The 18,794-nt window shown below is 49.6% G+C and overlaps 1 protein-coding gene across 1 annotated transcript in view; it reads right to left on the bottom strand.

Moving 5' to 3' along the window:
• Positions 1–18,794, bottom strand: part of LOC111840710 (sodium/hydrogen exchanger 9-like) — a 32,169-nt gene that overhangs the window by 5,050 nt on the left and 8,325 nt on the right. The window contains exons 5-13 of the mRNA XM_023805831.2: positions 16,707–16,822; positions 14,057–14,162; positions 13,702–13,840; positions 12,921–13,026; positions 12,012–12,100; positions 8,216–8,329; positions 7,550–7,661; positions 6,864–7,017; positions 363–411 (exon numbers count right to left, since the gene is read on the bottom strand). Coding sequence (XP_023661599.2) covers positions 363–411; positions 6,864–7,017; positions 7,550–7,661; positions 8,216–8,329; positions 12,012–12,100; positions 12,921–13,026; positions 13,702–13,840; positions 14,057–14,162; positions 16,707–16,822 — 985 coding nt within the window. The remainder of the gene's footprint in view (positions 1–362; positions 412–6,863; positions 7,018–7,549; positions 7,662–8,215; positions 8,330–12,011; positions 12,101–12,920; positions 13,027–13,701; positions 13,841–14,056; positions 14,163–16,706; positions 16,823–18,794) is intronic.

Raw genomic sequence — 18,794 nt, 5'->3', positions numbered from 1 at the left:
GTGAATAGCCCAGCGCTGGCCCTTTGAAGGATTAGGTCCCGATCCGAGGAGGCGCAAAGCAGCCGAACACGTCCCCGGAATCAGAAACGGGCATCGGCACTCATATCTACTCGAATAACTGAGAGGAAATTATTTTACGGATGCTTCCGGAAGGTTCCTTCATTCAAAGACAGCGGAGATGAGTTGATGGTTCACACCGGCATCACAACTAATATTACATTGACCGTAAAATGCTTGTAGTGTCACCCCAACCCTGGAGCCGGAAGCGGGTTGTAACCAGAGCCCGGATAAAAGCGAGGGGCTGCGTGGGGGCCCAGGCTGGGACGGACATGTCGCGGGAAACACGCCTCGCGTCACGTTACCTGGCTGCACGGTGCCTCCCCGGGGCTCTCGTCAGGGTCCACTCCCACCCTGCAGAGAAAAGGGAGGGGAGGGGGGGGCGTGAGCGGCTCTGAAGCAAAGCATTTACACTCAGTGGTCCCACATCATCTGAGAGGCAGCAGCTGTGGGCCCTTCATAATAATAAAAGTAATATAATTCTGCCATCATCATGTTGACCCACGGGTAGGAGACACCCCCTCTCCCTGTGACACGCGAAATTCACTGTTCCCTGCCACACTTCAGTGAAATCTGATTATTCCCCACAGTGCCTCAGTGAAATGCATGGTTACCTGCGACGCACCAGTGAAATGCATGGTTCCCTGCGACGCACCAGTGAAATGTCACCATTCTCCATGATACCTCTGTGAAACCATTGTTCCGAGTGACGCTTCAATGAAATGCGGTTTCCCTGTGATGTCTCACGATGACCAACACGGTAAACAACCTGCAGGCTAAGCTGTACGACAGTTCAGTTCCATCTCATGCACTGTGAAGTGCGGGTGAGTCAAAGAAAATAAATGACAATCATTCAAGAAGTCAGTAGTGATGCAGTAATGATGGCACACAGCTTTCTGAGCGAAAACCGTTTCAACCCTAATACCGTCAAGCTAGTGCCACGCGCAGAGCTCAGTCCATCTTCCTGAGCCTTGATGCCATCTGAGACCACCACCCTCAAAATGCACCTTCCCATCACAAGCCAGCTGCTTGTTGTTTCTCTCATACTGTACATTATCCTTCTCGTCGTTCTGCTCCATAACAAATTATCGCTAGTAAAAGTGCTCATGTGCACACATGACAGTCCCCGAAGAGCCATTTTTAAAGTAATACATAGCATGTATTAATGTCAATGTCAGAGTGGACTCAATGTAATTTTTCCTCATTACATATAAGCTGTTTCATCAGGTCGGACCACGTGAGAGGTTAAATTCCATACGCCTGAGAATTGATGCTGGCAACAACCATAAACGCTTCAATCCATGTCAAAGAAAACCCTGTAACAATTGGAGTCCCCAGATATATGATATACCCCCGTATATATCACACAGGTAGGTCATATTTTTGGAAAATCTGTGTAAATGCGGACACCTGATAACTCCCTTAGGTCCGTGGGTGTGACTGTCATTACACGGTGGCCTTAAAGGGATCGCCGATATCCACTGTCTGCCTGGGAAGTGTCCCAAATATCTCACAACACGTACAGCTCAGGAAAGGCACTAAGGATGCAGTCCGGACCCAGGAAATGTTCCCTCAAGTAGGAGAAGTGGCTCTTCATTAAGGGAGTGAGCTTCCATTGACTTTATAAGCTGGGTCAGAGGAAGGCACCTTTAATCAAGGCCCCTGGGCCAATTGGGTGCGGTGATGTGGGGTTTTAAACATGTCAGCTCTTTATCGCTGGCAAGCAGATCCCCTGAATACCTTAAGCCAGGAGACCTCAAGTGCACGGTGTCCTGTCAGGCACACGGCTCCATGCCAAGGCTCTGGGGAGTACCACTCACCATCAAGGGTAGGTGTTCCCCCCAGTGACTCAGCAGAAAGGGAGTTTGGGGGGGGACCTGCGGTGATCCTCAGAGATAGAGGATAGGGCCTGACCCGACAGAACGCTTCGGAATCTGGGATGTTCAGCTGCTGACAGGCGCTGTTGACTCAGGAAAGCGTGAGAAATATCAGGAAGACGACCTTGGGGAGCTGAGATCCGGTCGATTAGCGGTGTTTGTTTTCTCTAACTTTTGAGAGTGGCCGTACTGTGAGGAAGAGTCTCTCCATGGGGAGATGCTTAAAAACAACCAGATGGACGGCAGCAGGGGGGCCGTGAGGAAGGGGCCATGAGTACGGGCTGACGATCCACCGGGTTCATAACTTTTGCACAGGAAATCTTTGTAAGGAAATTGCAGTAACAAAGGCACTTCCTGAGTGAAATCCCACATCTGAAGCCCTCGATTAAAATTAATGCCGCGACGGAGTGGGGTTTGGGTTAGGGGGCAGGAGGGCATACGGGAGTCAGCATGAAGCCCCGCCCCTCAGAGGCACAGCGCGACCCGGAGACAGGGGAGCGGGATCTCCGTTTCCAAGGAAGACTGTCAGATTCCCGGGAATGCCTCTGACGGATGAGGCGACGTTATCATGCTCGTGACAAAGCACTGGTTTCCAGGGGATTCCAGTTATACATTTTATTCTGTCAACAAACGGTTTATAAACGGGTCACCCTGATTAATGACACGTATCACAAAGTTATAGCGATGATTTAACAGCCTGGGGGAGCAATTTTCAAACGTCACTCTTTTTCGGTCACGCTTGAGAGGCCATGCTGCTTTTGGCCAGGGCCGAGACAGAATCCTCTAGAAGGTGGCATTCCTCTGTCGATAACATCACCGTGGGCCTTTTTAGAATCAGAAGAATAAAAATTACACTCCCAGGCTCTGCCAGTTCAGCACACACTCAACTCACTCCTCTAATTTCACCTCCAACGCCTTTTCACAGCAATACTGGGTCAGGCGATTCTTCTTCGTGTTGGGATCCAGTTTACCGGGCGTGAATGGGAGAGTGGGGTGTCGTCAGGAGAGCCCAAAGCATGCTGGGAGCCCGGCAGAGGGTGGCGTGTTTAAAGCCGTAACCAGTTAAAACAGGACCCCTCCCTCTGGTAAGTGTTTACTGTAGGATCATTACTGTCAGATCCTGGACTCACAGAAACCAGCATCCTTACACAAACTCTGCAAACTTAGCTGGAAACTGCCTCCTTTCAGACTTTATATTTGTGGATCATTAATAAGACAAAGGTCCTCCGAGCTGAGATGAATCCCACAGTGAAACCGGATCTGTGGGGAATGATTCTACATTTGACGTCACCGTCAGCAGAAATGCTGTTGTCCCTGAGGTACGTATTTCATATCAGGCTTTTTAAGATGAGATTCCTCTGCTTCAGGTCAGATGCTGGCAGGTGAACCGCACCCTCCCTCTGTCACGTCTCAGGCATTGCACACCATACTGTACCCTCCCATTACACTCCCATTACACTCCCATAACACCCCCATTACGCTCCCTTTACACTCCCATAACACCCCCGTTATGCTCCCTTTACACTCCCATAACACCCCATTATGCTCCCGTTACACTCCCAAAACACCCCCATTACACTCCCTTTACACTCCCATAACACCCCCATTACGCTCCCTTTACACTCCCATAACACCCCCATTATGCTCCCTTTACACTCCCATAACACCCCATTATGCTCCCGTTACACTCCCGTAACACCCCAATTACGCTCCCATTACACTCTCATAACACCCCCATTACGATCCAATTACACTCCCATAACACCCCCATTACACTCCCTTTACACTCCCATAACACCCCATTATGCTCCAGTTACACTCCCGTAACACCCCAATTACGCTCCCATTACACTCTCATAACACCCCCATTACGATCCAGTTACACTCCCATAACACCCCATTATGCTCCCGTTACACTCCCGTAACACCCCAATTACGCTCCCATTACACTCTCATAACACCCCCATTACGATCCAGTTACACTCCCATAACACCCCATTATGCTCCCGTTACACTCCCGTAACACCCCAATTACGCTCCCATTACACTCTCATAACACCCCCATTACGATCCAGTTACACTCCCATAACACCCCCATCACACTCCCGTTATGCCCTTGTTACATTGATGTTACACTTCCATTATGCTCCCGTTACGCTCCTGTAATACTCACATTATGCTCTTATTAAGCTCCTTTCACACCTCCCTCGCAGAGTGCCTCCATAAATATCCTCCAAAATCCCAGCATACAGGCCATAACGAGGCAACGGCCACTGCAGCACAGAATGCATTGAATTCACCAAATGGCCCAACATTCGGGGTCATGGTCACGCGTCATTGTCCCCAGCGGCCTCACAGGCCTCCCAGCTTGGTGAAACCAAGTGTCACCAAGGTGTCATACGATGTCACCTGCGAGCCAGCAGTGACAGAAGCACCATGCTGACTCATCCTCCTGACACAGTGACCTTTAGCCTAAGGGGGTGTCTGAAGTTCCCCGCCTGTGGTCATTTGTAATGGCAGAGACCCAAACACGGCTTCAGGGAAAAGTAGGACCTTACAGGGGGGCAGCAAATGCACAGGAGGCTCAAAGAGTGAATATAAACATGTTTACTTCTGCTCCAGCGGAAAAGTTTCAAGAATCTTTAACTAACGCCACCTGTCACTGAAAAAGAAAAAGAAAACGTTACAGCTGAATGTTTCTGAAGGAGTATGGCAGAGTTCAGGAAGGCCATGGAAACCCTACAGACACAGACGTGTGCTCTATTAGGCCCCCTGTGGCGTGTCATGGTGCAAGTGAGCGCCCCCTGCAGGTGCCTCTTTCTGAAGCCAGACCCTCCCCTCCCTCCTGCCAACAGGCTGCTGGCTGCGATGCCGTGAGCAGGGACTGGGTCAGAACCCACCTGAGAGACATGTGCTCATGTGCACAGATGACGGAGGGACACAGCCAGCGTGGGGCAGGGTTATTAGCATTAACGAAAAGGAAAACTATAAAAATACATTATTGTGAACTGAAATTAAATAAGACACGAAAATACAATTAAAAAATGATGAAAACATTGAATAACGCTTCCAAAAATAACTGAAATAAAAACAAACATCAAATACTTTCCATTGCTTTGTATATCGTTAAAGTAATGATTTGCTTATATTTAACTACCATTAATAATACCTGGAACATGTTCTGCCCATTTTGAGGACATCAGTACATTATGTGCACTGTGTATTCATGCAGGAGTCTCTGAAGATCAGGCATAAAAATTTCAGTCTATCCCTAGAAATAAAATTACTAAACCTAAACTTAAACTGAAACTAAACTAAACTAAAATACAGAACTAAATAGAAACATATCTTTTAAAAAACAAAATCACACTGAAAATGAACTAAAACTAACCTGGATTACAAATGAATATTGAAAATAAAATAAAAATAATGTCCCAGCACAAAGGACTTGGGGTAGGTGTTGCGGCAAAACAAAGGTTGCGGGGGATCAAAACAGGAGGAGTGGGAGCGGAAAGGGCACCGGCAACATGATGGAATGACCTCAGTGACAGGACTGGGGGACACAGGAGTGGCAAGTGCGTATTTACAGAGCAAACAAGGGAGGTAACAAGAGGAGTGAAGAGTGTGAGAGGTAAGAGACAGGAGTAAAGGACATGGCTTGTTAGGGTCATGCCAGGGAGGAGACAGGAGGGTCACATGGATTTGATGGGCAGGACGTGACAAATAAAAGCTAAATTAAAAAACTCAAACTATAATCACACTTGTGGGGGGGGGGGGGGGGATTCTTCAGGAAAAAAAAGACAAATCCCAGCTAGCATGCCAGGATCATAAATGTGCAGCTGCCGGAATCAGTATTTCCAGAAAACGTGATTTTAATGACAAAAATTCTAGCTGAGACTTGTGCAGTATCGCTGTCCTGTAACCCAGTCGGCAGGACTGACGGCATCCGGAATGCACCTAAATCAAGGTATAAACAGCAGCCCTCAGAGAAGCCCATAGGGGGCGCCAGCACTACCTGCTCCATGCTGGGGGCAGGGTTACAATCCTATCAACAGCTGGGAGCTCACTGCGAATCGCTGGTTGGCCAGCACCCCTCCAACAGATGGCAGCTTCCCTTGTGTCCTGGTGTCACGCTGCTCATAAAACCATCAACAGAGCAGCAACTTTTTAACTCTCAGAGCAAACAGCAGAGATGTCATGCCGCGTGGCAGCCTGGGTTCAAACCCTTCCCCCAGGAACGAGTGTGGACCTCTTACTGGGGGTAGGGTGTTAGGAAAGCTCCGCAGAGCTGCGAATCCTGCCTACAGGGGCTCATGTGGACTCTGGCTCCGCCTCTGCAATCCATCACTTGATGTTGCCCTGGCTGAGCTGGCAAATCTCCGTAGCTGTGGATTTGCTGTCCCGGGAGACGCCTAATAAACGGATCTGTTTGCGTAAACGTTGCCAAGTTGCCCGTGCCTCGTGAATCACAGTGATGTGGGGGCGTTTTCCTGGTGGCTTGCAGTGGCTGCATATAGTTAATTTCTGGGGGGAAACTATCTGCCCCGGTCAGGAGCGGCATTTCAACGTGAATCTTGGCATTCCTGGACTCTACAGGGCCGATACAGTACTTTGGAACAACAGGCTGCTTAGATGAGCTTGGCAATCAGGCCACCATTCCCGTTACACTCCCATAACACCCCATAATCTCCTGTAGACCCCAGTGGAAGTCAGAGCTTTGAAGCCAGATGCAAGCCAGCAACTGGAGCAGAAACTTATGGCCCCAAGGCTGGATTTATTTCTACTGCAACTTGACCTTTAAAAAAGCTCCATGGCCATTCAGACTAAGCTCCTCCTAGAGGTTTAATAGAATCGGATCACAGAGCAGTAAGGACCTTCACCAACAGGGGGCACACATGGGGCAAACCAGAGCTCGGCCGCAAGACCTACCGAATGTCTAGCCAGCCCAGCATAGGCACGGTGGCGCTGCCCATCACCCACACGGTGACCAGAACCACCAGTAGTGTGGTGCTGAGTATGGCCCGCTGGGCCTCTGTGGACGTGTCCTGAGCTGCCAAGGCAAACGCCACAGCTCCACGCAGACCTGCAAGACAGGGGCATGTCATGTCAGTGGCTAGCCACTAGGGCGGTGATGTGGAGCATAGGACTATGGGCAACTCAGCCAGAAGCTAATAAACAGCTAAAATGCTAAAAATGCTAATGAGCAGAGGGGCCCTTAAGTGGCCCCCTGCCACCATCCCTCAGTCAGCTCTCCTGCTGATTTCCATCCCTCCCCCTCATCCCTAAGTGGTGAACAGTCCAGATCTGAACCCGAGCTCCTCCCCTAACTGCCCCACATTTCCACAATTTGTCATGAAGCCCCGGTCTGCTCAAGGCCTGAGACATACAATGTTATCACTTCTGCATTCTCGCCCCCATTCGCTCCCCGGAGTGTAATCATTTCGAGAGCAGCTCTGGCTCCCCTCAGCATACTATTTTTTTATTTATTAACAAGTCAGATAATCAACAAACCGCATTTTAATTAAACTTCATCATGGCGGATTTGCATGTTTGTCATCAGGGAGTCGTTCAGGATGTGGGTGCATGTCAGTGCGGAGGCCCTGCAGGTGTCGTACCTGAGAACATCATCATGTGCTGGATGTTTCTGGGAATCCGCCGGTGCCGGCCCAGGTTGAGCAGGAAGGACAGGGGGTAGATGTTACAGGCCCTCGCCAGCATAATGGACAGCTGTGTGGATGCGACTCAAGGCCACATAAGTGATCGTCTGTTCAGGGTCAGAGCTGTCAACCTCAGCAACACACGGAGGCATGTGTGATGTAATGGAAATCTATGTGAGATCCTCTTAAGAGATCTACCAGTTTGCTATACTGTAGGGTTCTGGTGTAATGCCACTCCCTGGGCTTGCCCTAGAAACAGCGATTGCATGTTCTCCCTCTGTCATGTGGGTTTCTTATGGATTCTCCAATTTCCTCCCCCAGTCCAAAGACAAGCAGTCAGGCTGACTGGTGTCCCTAAACTGCCCCTGGTGTGTGGTTATGTGTGTGCCCTGCAATGGACTGGCATGCCGCCCAGGGTGTCCCACTGCCTCAGGGACAAGCTCCAGGCCCCCCGGTAACCCAGCTCAGGGTAAGTGGCTGGAAGATGGGTAACTGCTTTAAAATTAAAATGTTAAAATAGTAAGAATAACTGCTCTGCAGGCCACTCTAACAGATAGAATGAGACTGGAAAAAAACAGCAAAACAAGGCCGCATCTTTCCGGAAGGTACCGCAGGGAAGGATACGAAGGCCCCGAAGATGAAAAACACCTGGAAGACGTGCGTGTGGAAGGTGAACATGGCGAGGCCGATGTAGCAGAAGGTGAAGTTCTCGCCCAGGAAGTTCAGGAACTCAAACAGCTAGGGGGAGGGCGGGGCGGTGAGATAACAGACAGGTTCAACCAGGAATTGAAGATTACTTGGATACACATTTGTGATGCTACACATTTAACGAGATCAGCACTGGAGGTTTCCAAGACCCTGACCAGGACAGCTGCATAAATGGGAAGTTCACCCCAGGTCAGGTCAGCTTGGGGAGCCTGCACTGGTGCAGCGCGTTGCTGCACCCACCACTCGACAGAACACCTCAGGATCCCGGTTAACAACCCCCCAGGTCAACACGTGGTCTATGCCCAGCCTCTGGAAATGGTCGTCTATCTGCCGCAGCCAGGGGTTGCGTGGGCGTCCACATGGTCTGGTCCAGCCACTGCAATGAGGATCCTGCGAGCCGGACCACCCTTACGGAATCGCGCCACATGGCTCCCTCACAATGCAGGTCATGTGCTTCATTCGGGACTCCCTGAGCAGCTGTTCATTCGACACAAAGTCAAACCAGCGGTACCCAAGGATTCTCTGAAGAGACACAGTATCAAAGGTGTCCGGTCTTCATCTCAAGTAACTGGATATGGTCAATGTCTCACAGCCATGCAGCAAAACAGGGAGCACCAGGACTCTAAGGACTTGGACCTTCGTCCTCTTGCAATGATATCGGGAGCCACACACCCCTATCCAATGACCTCGTGACCCCCATGCTCTCCCAATCCATCTACTGATTTCATAGGAAGAGTCACTGGAGACATGAATGTTGCCTCTGGTCAGTGAAACTCTGGACACAGTTGAAATTCTCTCTGCAGACAGACACACTGCTGATGGCTGTGCCCAACAGGTCATTAAAGGCCTGGATCTTGGTTCTTATCCAGGACACTCTCCAGCTTAGACACTCAGACTCCTCACTCAGTCTCTCGAGAGCCCCGATCAGGGCTTCCATTGACGAAGATCACAGCATCATTGGCAAAGTCAAGATCAGTGAATGTTTCTTCACCAACAGATACCCTACAGCTGCAGGACCTCAGGACCCTGCACGACACCCAGTCCATGCAAGCACTGAACAGAGCAGGAGCAAGAACACCAGAATCAACTGGGAAGAACGCGGAGGTTCTGTCTCCACTTCGCACGGCACTCATAGTACAAGTGTTCAGGCCGGTCATGATGTCCAGCAACTTTGGGGGAATCTCACAAAGTCTCAGGATATCCTACAGAGCAGCTAAATGCTTTACGGAGCTTGACAAAGGCTGTAAAGAAATCCTGCCGATATTCGTGTTTGAGCTCAAACCCTCAGTGCCAGGATGCGGTCGATGGACTTCTTAGGCATAAAACCAGGCTACTCCAGTCGCTGGTAGGTAAGCAAGTGATCAAAGATCCTCTTGAGGATGACCCTAGCAAGGACCTTACCCGGCACTGAATGCAGTGCCATCCCTCTGTATTTGCCATAATCCAAACAATCACCCTTCCCTTTCCAGATAGGGAGAACAAGTCCCATTTGCAGTCAGTTGGGATGATGTCCGTCTCCAAAATGGAAGCAAAGATTGCTTGCAATGTCTTACAATCAGCCTGGTCAAATTCACCCTGGAAGTTCACAGCTAATCAGAGGATCAGCCTCAAGAGCTAAGGACCCAGAGATGTCCAACATCCTGGCCGGAGGATCAGTTTTAAACATCATCCACCCTGTCTGCAGCTCTCCGAGCCCCAAGCCTCCTGGTGCTATCTTCTGCGCAGTATTACAACTGGATTGTGGAATTTGGCAGAAGAAAATAGTTCCTACATTAAACTGCGCACTATAAAGTCTGTGCTTTACCTTGAGTAACTGGGTCATGATTTCTAGTAAGAGACATTGCTGTTGAATTTTTCAAATGTATTTTTTGGTGCTTTAATCACCATAGAAAGAATGCCATCCAGTCCTGTTATATTTTAGAGAATGCCAACATTACCATGGCCGATATCTCCAAGACTAGGCAACTCCCAACAGAACAACCTAGATGGACAGCACTAAAGCAGTGCTGGGGTGAACCGCCCATTAAAAAAATGGACAGATGGTTGGTTACAAGACTCCTTTACGAACCAGTCAATCAGGCAGACAAACTGAGACCAATTGCACTGTATCTGTCTTCCAATGAAATGACTTCCAGTCTTCAAGGGCCTTTTTGTTAGATTTTTCTGTCCCTTAGGCCTGTCACATCACTCTGAGTCACGAGTGTTTTCCTGGAGCCAGATAGTGGATCTCTTATCTTAGAGCTGCTAATCTCTCCATCACTGAAAAGTCATAACTGGTTCAGACCCTACCTTTCAGGAACATCATTCAATATTAACATGCTCATGTACAACAAATATGTCAATATTTGTCCATGAACTGTATCGCCTATGGTTCAAATGGTGCTCCAATGCGTCTGTTGGCATTTTTCTGAGCCTCCGATTCTCCAAAGTCATTTCATCAGTTTGATGCTTCTAAGAATTAGAGGACAATTAATTAAGAGCAAACAGAATATTCATGTCAAGAAAATAATCATGAACTGTATGATCAGTACTGAGAAAGAATAATGATTAGGGTTCCTGAATGCCTAAGAGCCTGGCATCGCAGGACGAGCAGGCAAAGGCGCTGAGCACCGTGCAGGGAGTCACTGAACACTCGGCTCCAAATCAGCTGGTGCCTGACAGCTAATTTACCCCGGCGGCTGGGGGGCCCCTGAGCAGCAGCGGCTCCCAGCTATTTGGCATCTTAATTGTGGTGTTATTGTTCAGCCTATTTCCCATACAGAGGAACATAGCAAGCACACACCTGCATTGCATTACCACAGTCACACGCTGCGATGGGCATAGCCTGGTAAGAGGGTACAGGGACACACTGGTGAACAATGTATGTGTAGCTTGCACCGTGTGTGTGTGACATGTGTGTGACCTGCAGTGCGTGTGCGTGGCCTGCAGTGCATGTGTGTGGCCTACAGTGTGTGGCATGTATGTAGTGTTTGTGTGTGGCCTGTAGTGTGTATGTGTGGCCTGTTTTGTGTGTGGCATGTTGGACATGTGTGGTGTGTGTGTGTGTGTGGTGTGTTGGGTGTGTGTGTGTGGCGTGTTGGATGTGTGTGGTGTGTGTGGCATGTTGGACGTGTGTGGTGTGTGTGTGACGTGTTGGACATGCGTGGTGTGTGTGTGTGTGATGTGTTGGGTGTGTGTGTGTGGCGTGTTGGATGTGTGTGGTGTGTGTGTGCTTGTTGGATGTGTGTGTGTGTGTGGCATGTTGGATGTGTGTGGTGTGTGTGTGACGTGTTGGACGTGTGTGGTGTGTGTGTGGCGTGTTGGACTTGTGCGGTGTGTGTGTGGCATGTTGGACGTGTATGATGTGTGTGTGTGTGTCTGTGTGGCATGTTGGACGTATGGTGTCTGTGTGTGGCGTGTTGGATGTGTGTGTGTGGCGTGTTGGATGTGTGTGGTGTGTGTGTGGCATGTTGGACGTGTATGGCGTGTGTGTGGCGTGTTGGACTTGTGCGGTGTGTGTGTGGCATGTTGGACGTGTATGATGTGTGTGTGTGTGTCTGTGTGGCATGTTGGACGTATGGTGTGTGTGTGTGGCGTGTTGGATGTGTGTGTGTGGCTTGTTGGATGTGTGTGGTGTGTGTGTGGCATGTTGGACGTGTATGGCGTGTGTGGTGGGCGCATGGCGTGTTGGACGTGTGTTTGTGTGCATTTGTGTGCGTGTGCCAGCTCTCACCTGCGTGGTCCGGACTTTGGCCTCGGAGGACAGGTTGTGGATGGTGTAGCGCGCCTGTGTGATGCCACAGAACAGCACCGCCACAATGCCTGCAAAAGCAGGAGAGTGGCATTTAATGTTATGCAAGGAGGGGAGGGCTGCACTGGGGCTGCACTGGGGCTGCATTGAGGCTGCACTGGGGCCCCATCAGGGCCACATCAGGGTGGGAGCCAGGGACCACAGCTCTGACTGCTGTATTAATGGGGTGCAGACTGTACAATGCTGGGGGTGCAGTCTGCACGCCGGCCGCATGGAGACAGCATAGAGGCTTAGAGAGTGTCAGCACCACCTGCTGCTCTGCCGGTCACACAGGATGGCATGGTGCTGGGATATATCAAGGTCCAATTCAAGGAAACAGAAGTTTTGAGAAGTAAAGCGAGGTTCCACCTTTGCACTTATTAAACCATGACCCTGCATAGATCACACCCTCACTGCACTTTTTTTTATATTAAATATGGATATTAAAATTCCATGAAAATGCAAATAACATGGATTGGGGGGGCATCTATTATGGGAGGGGTCTGCAGAGAAACTCATTAAACAGGCAGCCCAGCTGACCCATGCAGAGGGGCTCTAATTAAAGCGAGAGGTCTGATTAGCTAGAGCCCTGTGCTGGATATTAAACAGCACCGAGCTGCACACACGGCATGCAGTGCCACTGCAATGCACCACTGCAATGCACCACTGCTACTACTGGACATTAGAGGTTTGTCTGGCTTTATCTGCCCCCAATTTTGTGTTCCATTTCAGTTTTAATTTGGACCCCATTCCATACCTGTCTGTGGGCCTCTTAAATCAGTCTGTAATATTTACAGCTGAATGATCATTAGGTCTCTGGGGGGTGCCATGTTGGAGGGAGGGGTCACTCACCACTGAGACCACAGGCCTCTGCTGACAGGAAGGAGCTCCAGGAGAACAGGAAGAAGAGCCCAGTTTCCAGTAGGGGGAGCTCTCTCAGCTGAGTGAACTTGGTCACGTACTGCCCACGGCTGGGTCAAGGAAAACCAGTCAGTGCGAGTAAACCAGATATATAATGTGCCTGTGACAGAATGCATTCTGGGTAATTGCACACAATGTTCACTATATTGCCAAATGTATTAGGACACCTGCCTTTACACACACATGAACTTTAATAACATCCCAGTCTTAATACGTAGGCTTTAATGTGGAGTTGGCCCAGCCTTTGCAGCTATAACAGCTTCAGCTCTTCTGGGAAGGCTGTCCACAAGGGTTAGGAGTGTGTTTATGGGATTTTTTGACCATTATTCCAGGAGAGCATTTCTGCGGTCAGTCTCTTCTCTAAATCATCCCAAAGGTGTTCTATCGGGTTGAAGTCAGGGGTCTCTGCAGGCCAGTAAAGTTCCTCCACACCAGACTCGCTCATCCATGTCCTTATGGACCTTGCTTTGTGCACTGGTGCCCAGTCATGTTGGAAGAGGAAGGGGGCATCCCCGAACTGTTCCCACAAAGCTGGGAGCATGAAGTTGTCCAAAATGGCTTTGAATGCTTCAGCATTAATAGTTCCTTTCACTGGAACTAAGGGGCCAAGCCCAACCCCTGAAAAACAACCCCATACCATAATCCCCCCTCCGCCAAACTTTACACTTGTCTGTGCCTCAGAATCATGACACGCATGACGCGGAAAGGATATCAGGGCCGTGATGACGGTGTACGCCAGACCCATGGTGAAGGAGCCAGCGAAGACCCCCAAGAAGCGCGCGGCGGAGAGGAAGAAGGAGCCGACATGGAAGGCGGACCCTCCCGTGGCTGCGTCGTAGCTTGATATGGTGCTGAAAGGGAGAAGGGACATTGGGTCTAAACCGGGCTGCCAACATGGTGATATTTAGGGTCACATTACGGGTGAGATAAATGGCTATTGCTGTGGCCGCGTCTCTCAGGGGGGGGCGAATGAAAAAATGGAAAAGGAAGGAAAACAGGAAGATCACACATGCTGTTTAGTTCGAGTGGGCACAGGTGACAAGAAGTGAGTGACGCACCGTACTCACTATGTCAGCACGATGGCCACGGCGTCGTTAAGCACGCTCTCGCCGAACAACAGTATGTAGAGATCGGAGTCCACACGCAGCTCCGTGAAGATGGCCAGCACCGTCACTTTAAGAGGCACAGAGAGACATGGAGGTGCGTGGGGGGGGATGTGCTACCCCACGATATACAGTCCCTCCCACCTGGGCCCCCTCCTGGCCCTGACTCCCCCACCCCAGGCCTGAGACCACATCAGGATGTCGGGCTTAATAATGGGGTATCTATGCAGCTGGGGTGATGGTCTTAAAGGGCCGGCATGACAGTCTTAAACAGCTGGGGTGATGGTCTTAAAGGGCCGGTCTGACTGTCTTAAACAGCTGGGGTGATGGTCTTAAAGGGCTGGTCTGACTGTCTTAAACAGCTGGGGTGATGGTCTTAAAGGGCTGGTCTGACTGTCTTAAACAGCTGGGGTGATGGTCTTAAAGGGCTGGTCTGACTGTCTTAAACAGCTGGGGTGATGGTCTTAAAGGGCCGGCATGACTGTCTTAAACAGCTGGGGTGATGGTCTTAAAGGGCTGGTCTGACTGTCTTAAACAGCTGGGGTGATGGTCTTAAAGGGCCGGCATGACAGTCTTAAAGCTCGTGGGAGTTTTACTTACATAAAAATGTTCTGGGGGCAGAAGGAGAAATGATTGGTTCAGAGAGATAACCAATCAGATTGTAGTGGTGGGTCCAAGCAACTAGAGGAGGTGGGATCAAAATATCTGATTGGTTGGTCCCATCTCCTCTCGTTGCTTGGACCCACCTCCTCTACAATCTGATTGATTATCGCTCTGAACCAATCATTTCTCCTTCTGCCCTCAAGATATTTTTGTTAAGTAAAATTCCCAGCGGTGTTAAACGGCTGGTGTAACATGTGTCTGTAGGTTTGAGCCCCTTCATCATCTGTCTCCATCACGTACAGGTTCACTTCCCCCAAGCGAGAGCCATAGAAGGCTTGGTGAGGGCGGCCCACCAGCCCTGTGCTGAGGGTGTTCCAGGGTATCTGGTGTCCCCTGTGTGATCATGGTCACCAGTGGGTGTGGCTAATATGCTTGATCTACTGGGTTTACGTGGTAATAAGAGCAGGGAGCCTCCGGGTGGGCTGCTTGCTGAAAGTGCGGCAGGGTGTTGATTCACACCCCCACAGTGCGCAGACGGCCGTTACACCTGACCTGGGGGTGCCCCCTCCCTTGTGTTCACACACTGATTAGGATTCTGTTTAGATCCCCCCAGTCACGCCGATTCTCAGCCACCTCCTCACCGTGTGGCCCTGTGGGGGAAGCCCAAGGCAGCCCCCCCCCCCCCCCCATACACACACATACACACCACCAGGGAAGCACTACACCTGGACCCCCTCTGGCCCCCTGCCTCACTATCAGCCCTCTCTGTCTTCCCAAAGCAGCATGGTTACTGTAGCAGAATAAGCAGTGACTCCGCCCCTGACTCCTCCTCCCCTGACTCCTCCTCCCCTGACTCCTCCTCCACCCCCAAAGTAGAAGACTGGACCCTGACCTTCCGGAAATCACACATGGGACGCATCCCCGGTCAGCTGAGGCCGTAATGCCTCTGTCCGCATTCCCGCACGGAAATTCTCGGTCTGATCTTCCAGTGGGACCAGGGACCAGGTCATTGCTCGTAGTGTTGCTAACGCTAGCCCAGACTGACTAATCCCTCCCGATATCTGAACACGGCTTTCAGCCTTGGGAATGGATTCCGGGGAGTGCCCCCTGCCCCCTTCTGGATTTCATGGCCATGTTTCCCACACGTGGGGAACTCATGAAAGTCAACAGGGAAACTCTGAGAAAACCTGATCTGGACTTAGAACAGAGCCATGGGAACTGTGTGACCGCCCCTCACCCCCGACCAGGGGCGACCAGCACATCACCCATATCCGCACAGCTCACCTGTTCCCCCCAGACTGGTTCAGAGGAGGCCTCTGATTTTGCTGGAAAGTCTGACAATCGTTGCTTTGATTCATGTCTCATGAGTGTTTACTAAGTGCCACTTGAAATCACTGGGCTGCAATCGCATTATAACAAGAGGCTGCATGTCTACGGTTTGGATAATTTAAATGCCATGTGCAGAGAGCCATGCCAAGCAGAGGGGCACCACCAACACGCGGTTCCTGGTCTCCATCCTCAGGGTGACCTTGCCCCTCGCACACCTCTGTTAGGGAGAGAGCTGACACACCACGGCAGAGAGGACCAGAGTGAGATCAATCACAGAAATGACACCTCAACACTCACCAGTGAAGTATTTAACACTAACAAAACAACAGCATGTTGGGAAAGACAGAGCATCTGCATGAGCTTTCATCAAATTCCAATTAAGCTGTTTAAGCAAATTCAATTTTTCGAGAAATGACATTGGCAATACTTTCGTAGAAACATCGCTACAGGAACGGCGCGTAATCACGTCACAAGGCTATGTGGGCGTTGGGGCAGGGGGGTCACCTGGGACACTTTGTGAGCTCACCTGCAGATTACCTGTGAAATTACCCCCCCAAGTCGGGTTACATAATGCAGTGCAGGGCGAAATAAGCAGCGAGTCTGAGCGTATGCCAGTGCGGTAGGTCAGGGTGCGATTGAATTGGGGGCTGCAGTGGAAATGGGCAGAATGTTCCGCACGTACCTGGGTCAGTGGCTGACATCAGAGAGCCGAACAACAGGCAGTCCTTGAGGCTGAAATCACCATCCACGACGTGGCCCAGACGTACCATCAGCTGCACGAAGCCGAACATGCAAAACCTGGGAAGGGGTACAGTGTCAGCGCCAGGGTGATGCGGGTGCCACGGCAACGAGGGCGCTATGGAGATGGGGGCGGGGCTTAGTGGTCCAGATGACTGTAGCAGGGAGAACTTGCACATGCTCTGGTGGTTCGTGCCACATCAGGTGAACTCATTTCCTATTACGCTCTTGGGCTGTTAATTAGTACAAAAGACCAATTATTAACTTGTTAATTTGACCACAAAAGCAGTCTAATGAAATATTGCCCCAGAAAGTCACTTGCAGGGGGACATGTCAAACAAGTCCCGCAAGTGTGACAATCAGGTCCAAACAGCCTCCAAAAGAGTGCAGGGAATTGAAGGCTGTGGTGATTTTTACCGCGGTGCCAAACATCAGGCAGGCTGTCTCTTCACAGAGAGGAGAAACAGTAAGTCGGTCAGGCCAGAGTGAGCCAGTGGGCTTTTAACACCAGGGAGTCTTACTGCTCCTCCAGCCCTTTCCATAACGACAGGCCGTGCTGCACCATGCTGCAGGACCAGGAAGGTGCCACATCATCACACTTTGCAAAATTGTTTCCGTTTTAGGTGTGACTGCATTTTTTCTGCGGCAGATGTTCTGGCTGACGCTCCTGCTGTACTGTGCTCTGGGGGATTGGAGAAATGCTGTTTCTGATTTGCAGAATGAGGTGGGGCTCCCTGTTTTTCACAAAGAAGGGGGGGGGTGGCAATAGCTCTAAAAAAAAAAGTGAAGTCTTTTTATTTAATCCTGAACAGGACTAAAAAAACAGGGAGGTCTGACGGTGGACAGTAAAGTACACAGGCGCTGTGTGCTAAAGACGTGCGAGGATCGGACAGGGTTCACATAAGACTTGGGCAAACACACACACGATAATTGGGAAATACAACAAATATTAACATTATCGAACAAAGGGCTATATACAATGTCCCAGCATGCTCAGCGCATCTCGCCGGGGCTACAATATCGGGCTGGACGATGTGTGACACAAAAACTTTTCTTACTTCACTAGTCTGTTAGATTAAGATCAGACTTTTTCTTACTTTAAAGTCTGTAAAATTAGTGAAATTATAAGTCAGTGGAAAAGGGAAAATACCGAAAGTACTATATAAAGTACAGTACCTGGTGTGGTGGAAAAGCACCCAAAGCTTCTGTGCAGATGGAAACTCACTTCCAGAAGTTGCAATAACTTAGCATTTTTCAGATGTTAAGGGAGGGGAAAAATATATTTAAAAATACTGAGAAAAAATGTAATAAAAAAATACTGAGTAATATATATATATGTATACATATACATAAACACATACACATATATACGCATATATACACAATGGTACCTCAGCTCTCAAACTCATTAGAACTCGAATTTCTTAAAAGTCGAACCAACCAGTTCGAAAAAAAAATTGCCTAGAGCTCGATCTGAATCTCAGAAGTCAAACCGTGAACACCGACCTAAGATAATTTGTACGCGTGGAGAAATGAGTCACACAGCATCAGACTCTCTCAGCGGAAACAAATTGTAACGCTTCAGTCTGTCTCGCATTCGCTGTGATAGCATCCTGTACGTTTACATTAGCTGAATACATATATTTAGACAGTAAAAATACATTTAGACAATGATAGACACTAACAGTAATTATTATTATATAATAAAATACATTTAAAAATAAAGATTTCGTATTCATTATTTTAATATTAATAATAAACCATTATTACATTTAATTATAATAATATTGTCGTGCCGAGTGGGGACGGAACGGAGACAAAGGCGTAGTCATCAGGGTATCGGGGAATACGGGGTCTAATTACAGGTAAGGCAGGCAAAACGCAAACGGACAATACAATGACTGGACTGGGGAAACAAACTGAAACGCGGACTAAATACAGAGGACTAATGACAACAACCAGAAAGAGCTGATCACACGGGGATTCCACACGGAATTAATGAGGGGGCGTGGCACACAGAAGGAGCGGACGA

This window comes from Paramormyrops kingsleyae, chromosome 1 (assembly GCF_048594095.1).
Source record: "Paramormyrops kingsleyae isolate MSU_618 chromosome 1, PKINGS_0.4, whole genome shotgun sequence".
NCBI classification, from domain to species: domain Eukaryota; kingdom Metazoa; phylum Chordata; class Actinopteri; order Osteoglossiformes; family Mormyridae; genus Paramormyrops; species Paramormyrops kingsleyae.
The sequence above is the reverse complement of the archived record's forward strand: the minus strand, read 5'-3'. Positions and strand labels throughout refer to the sequence as shown.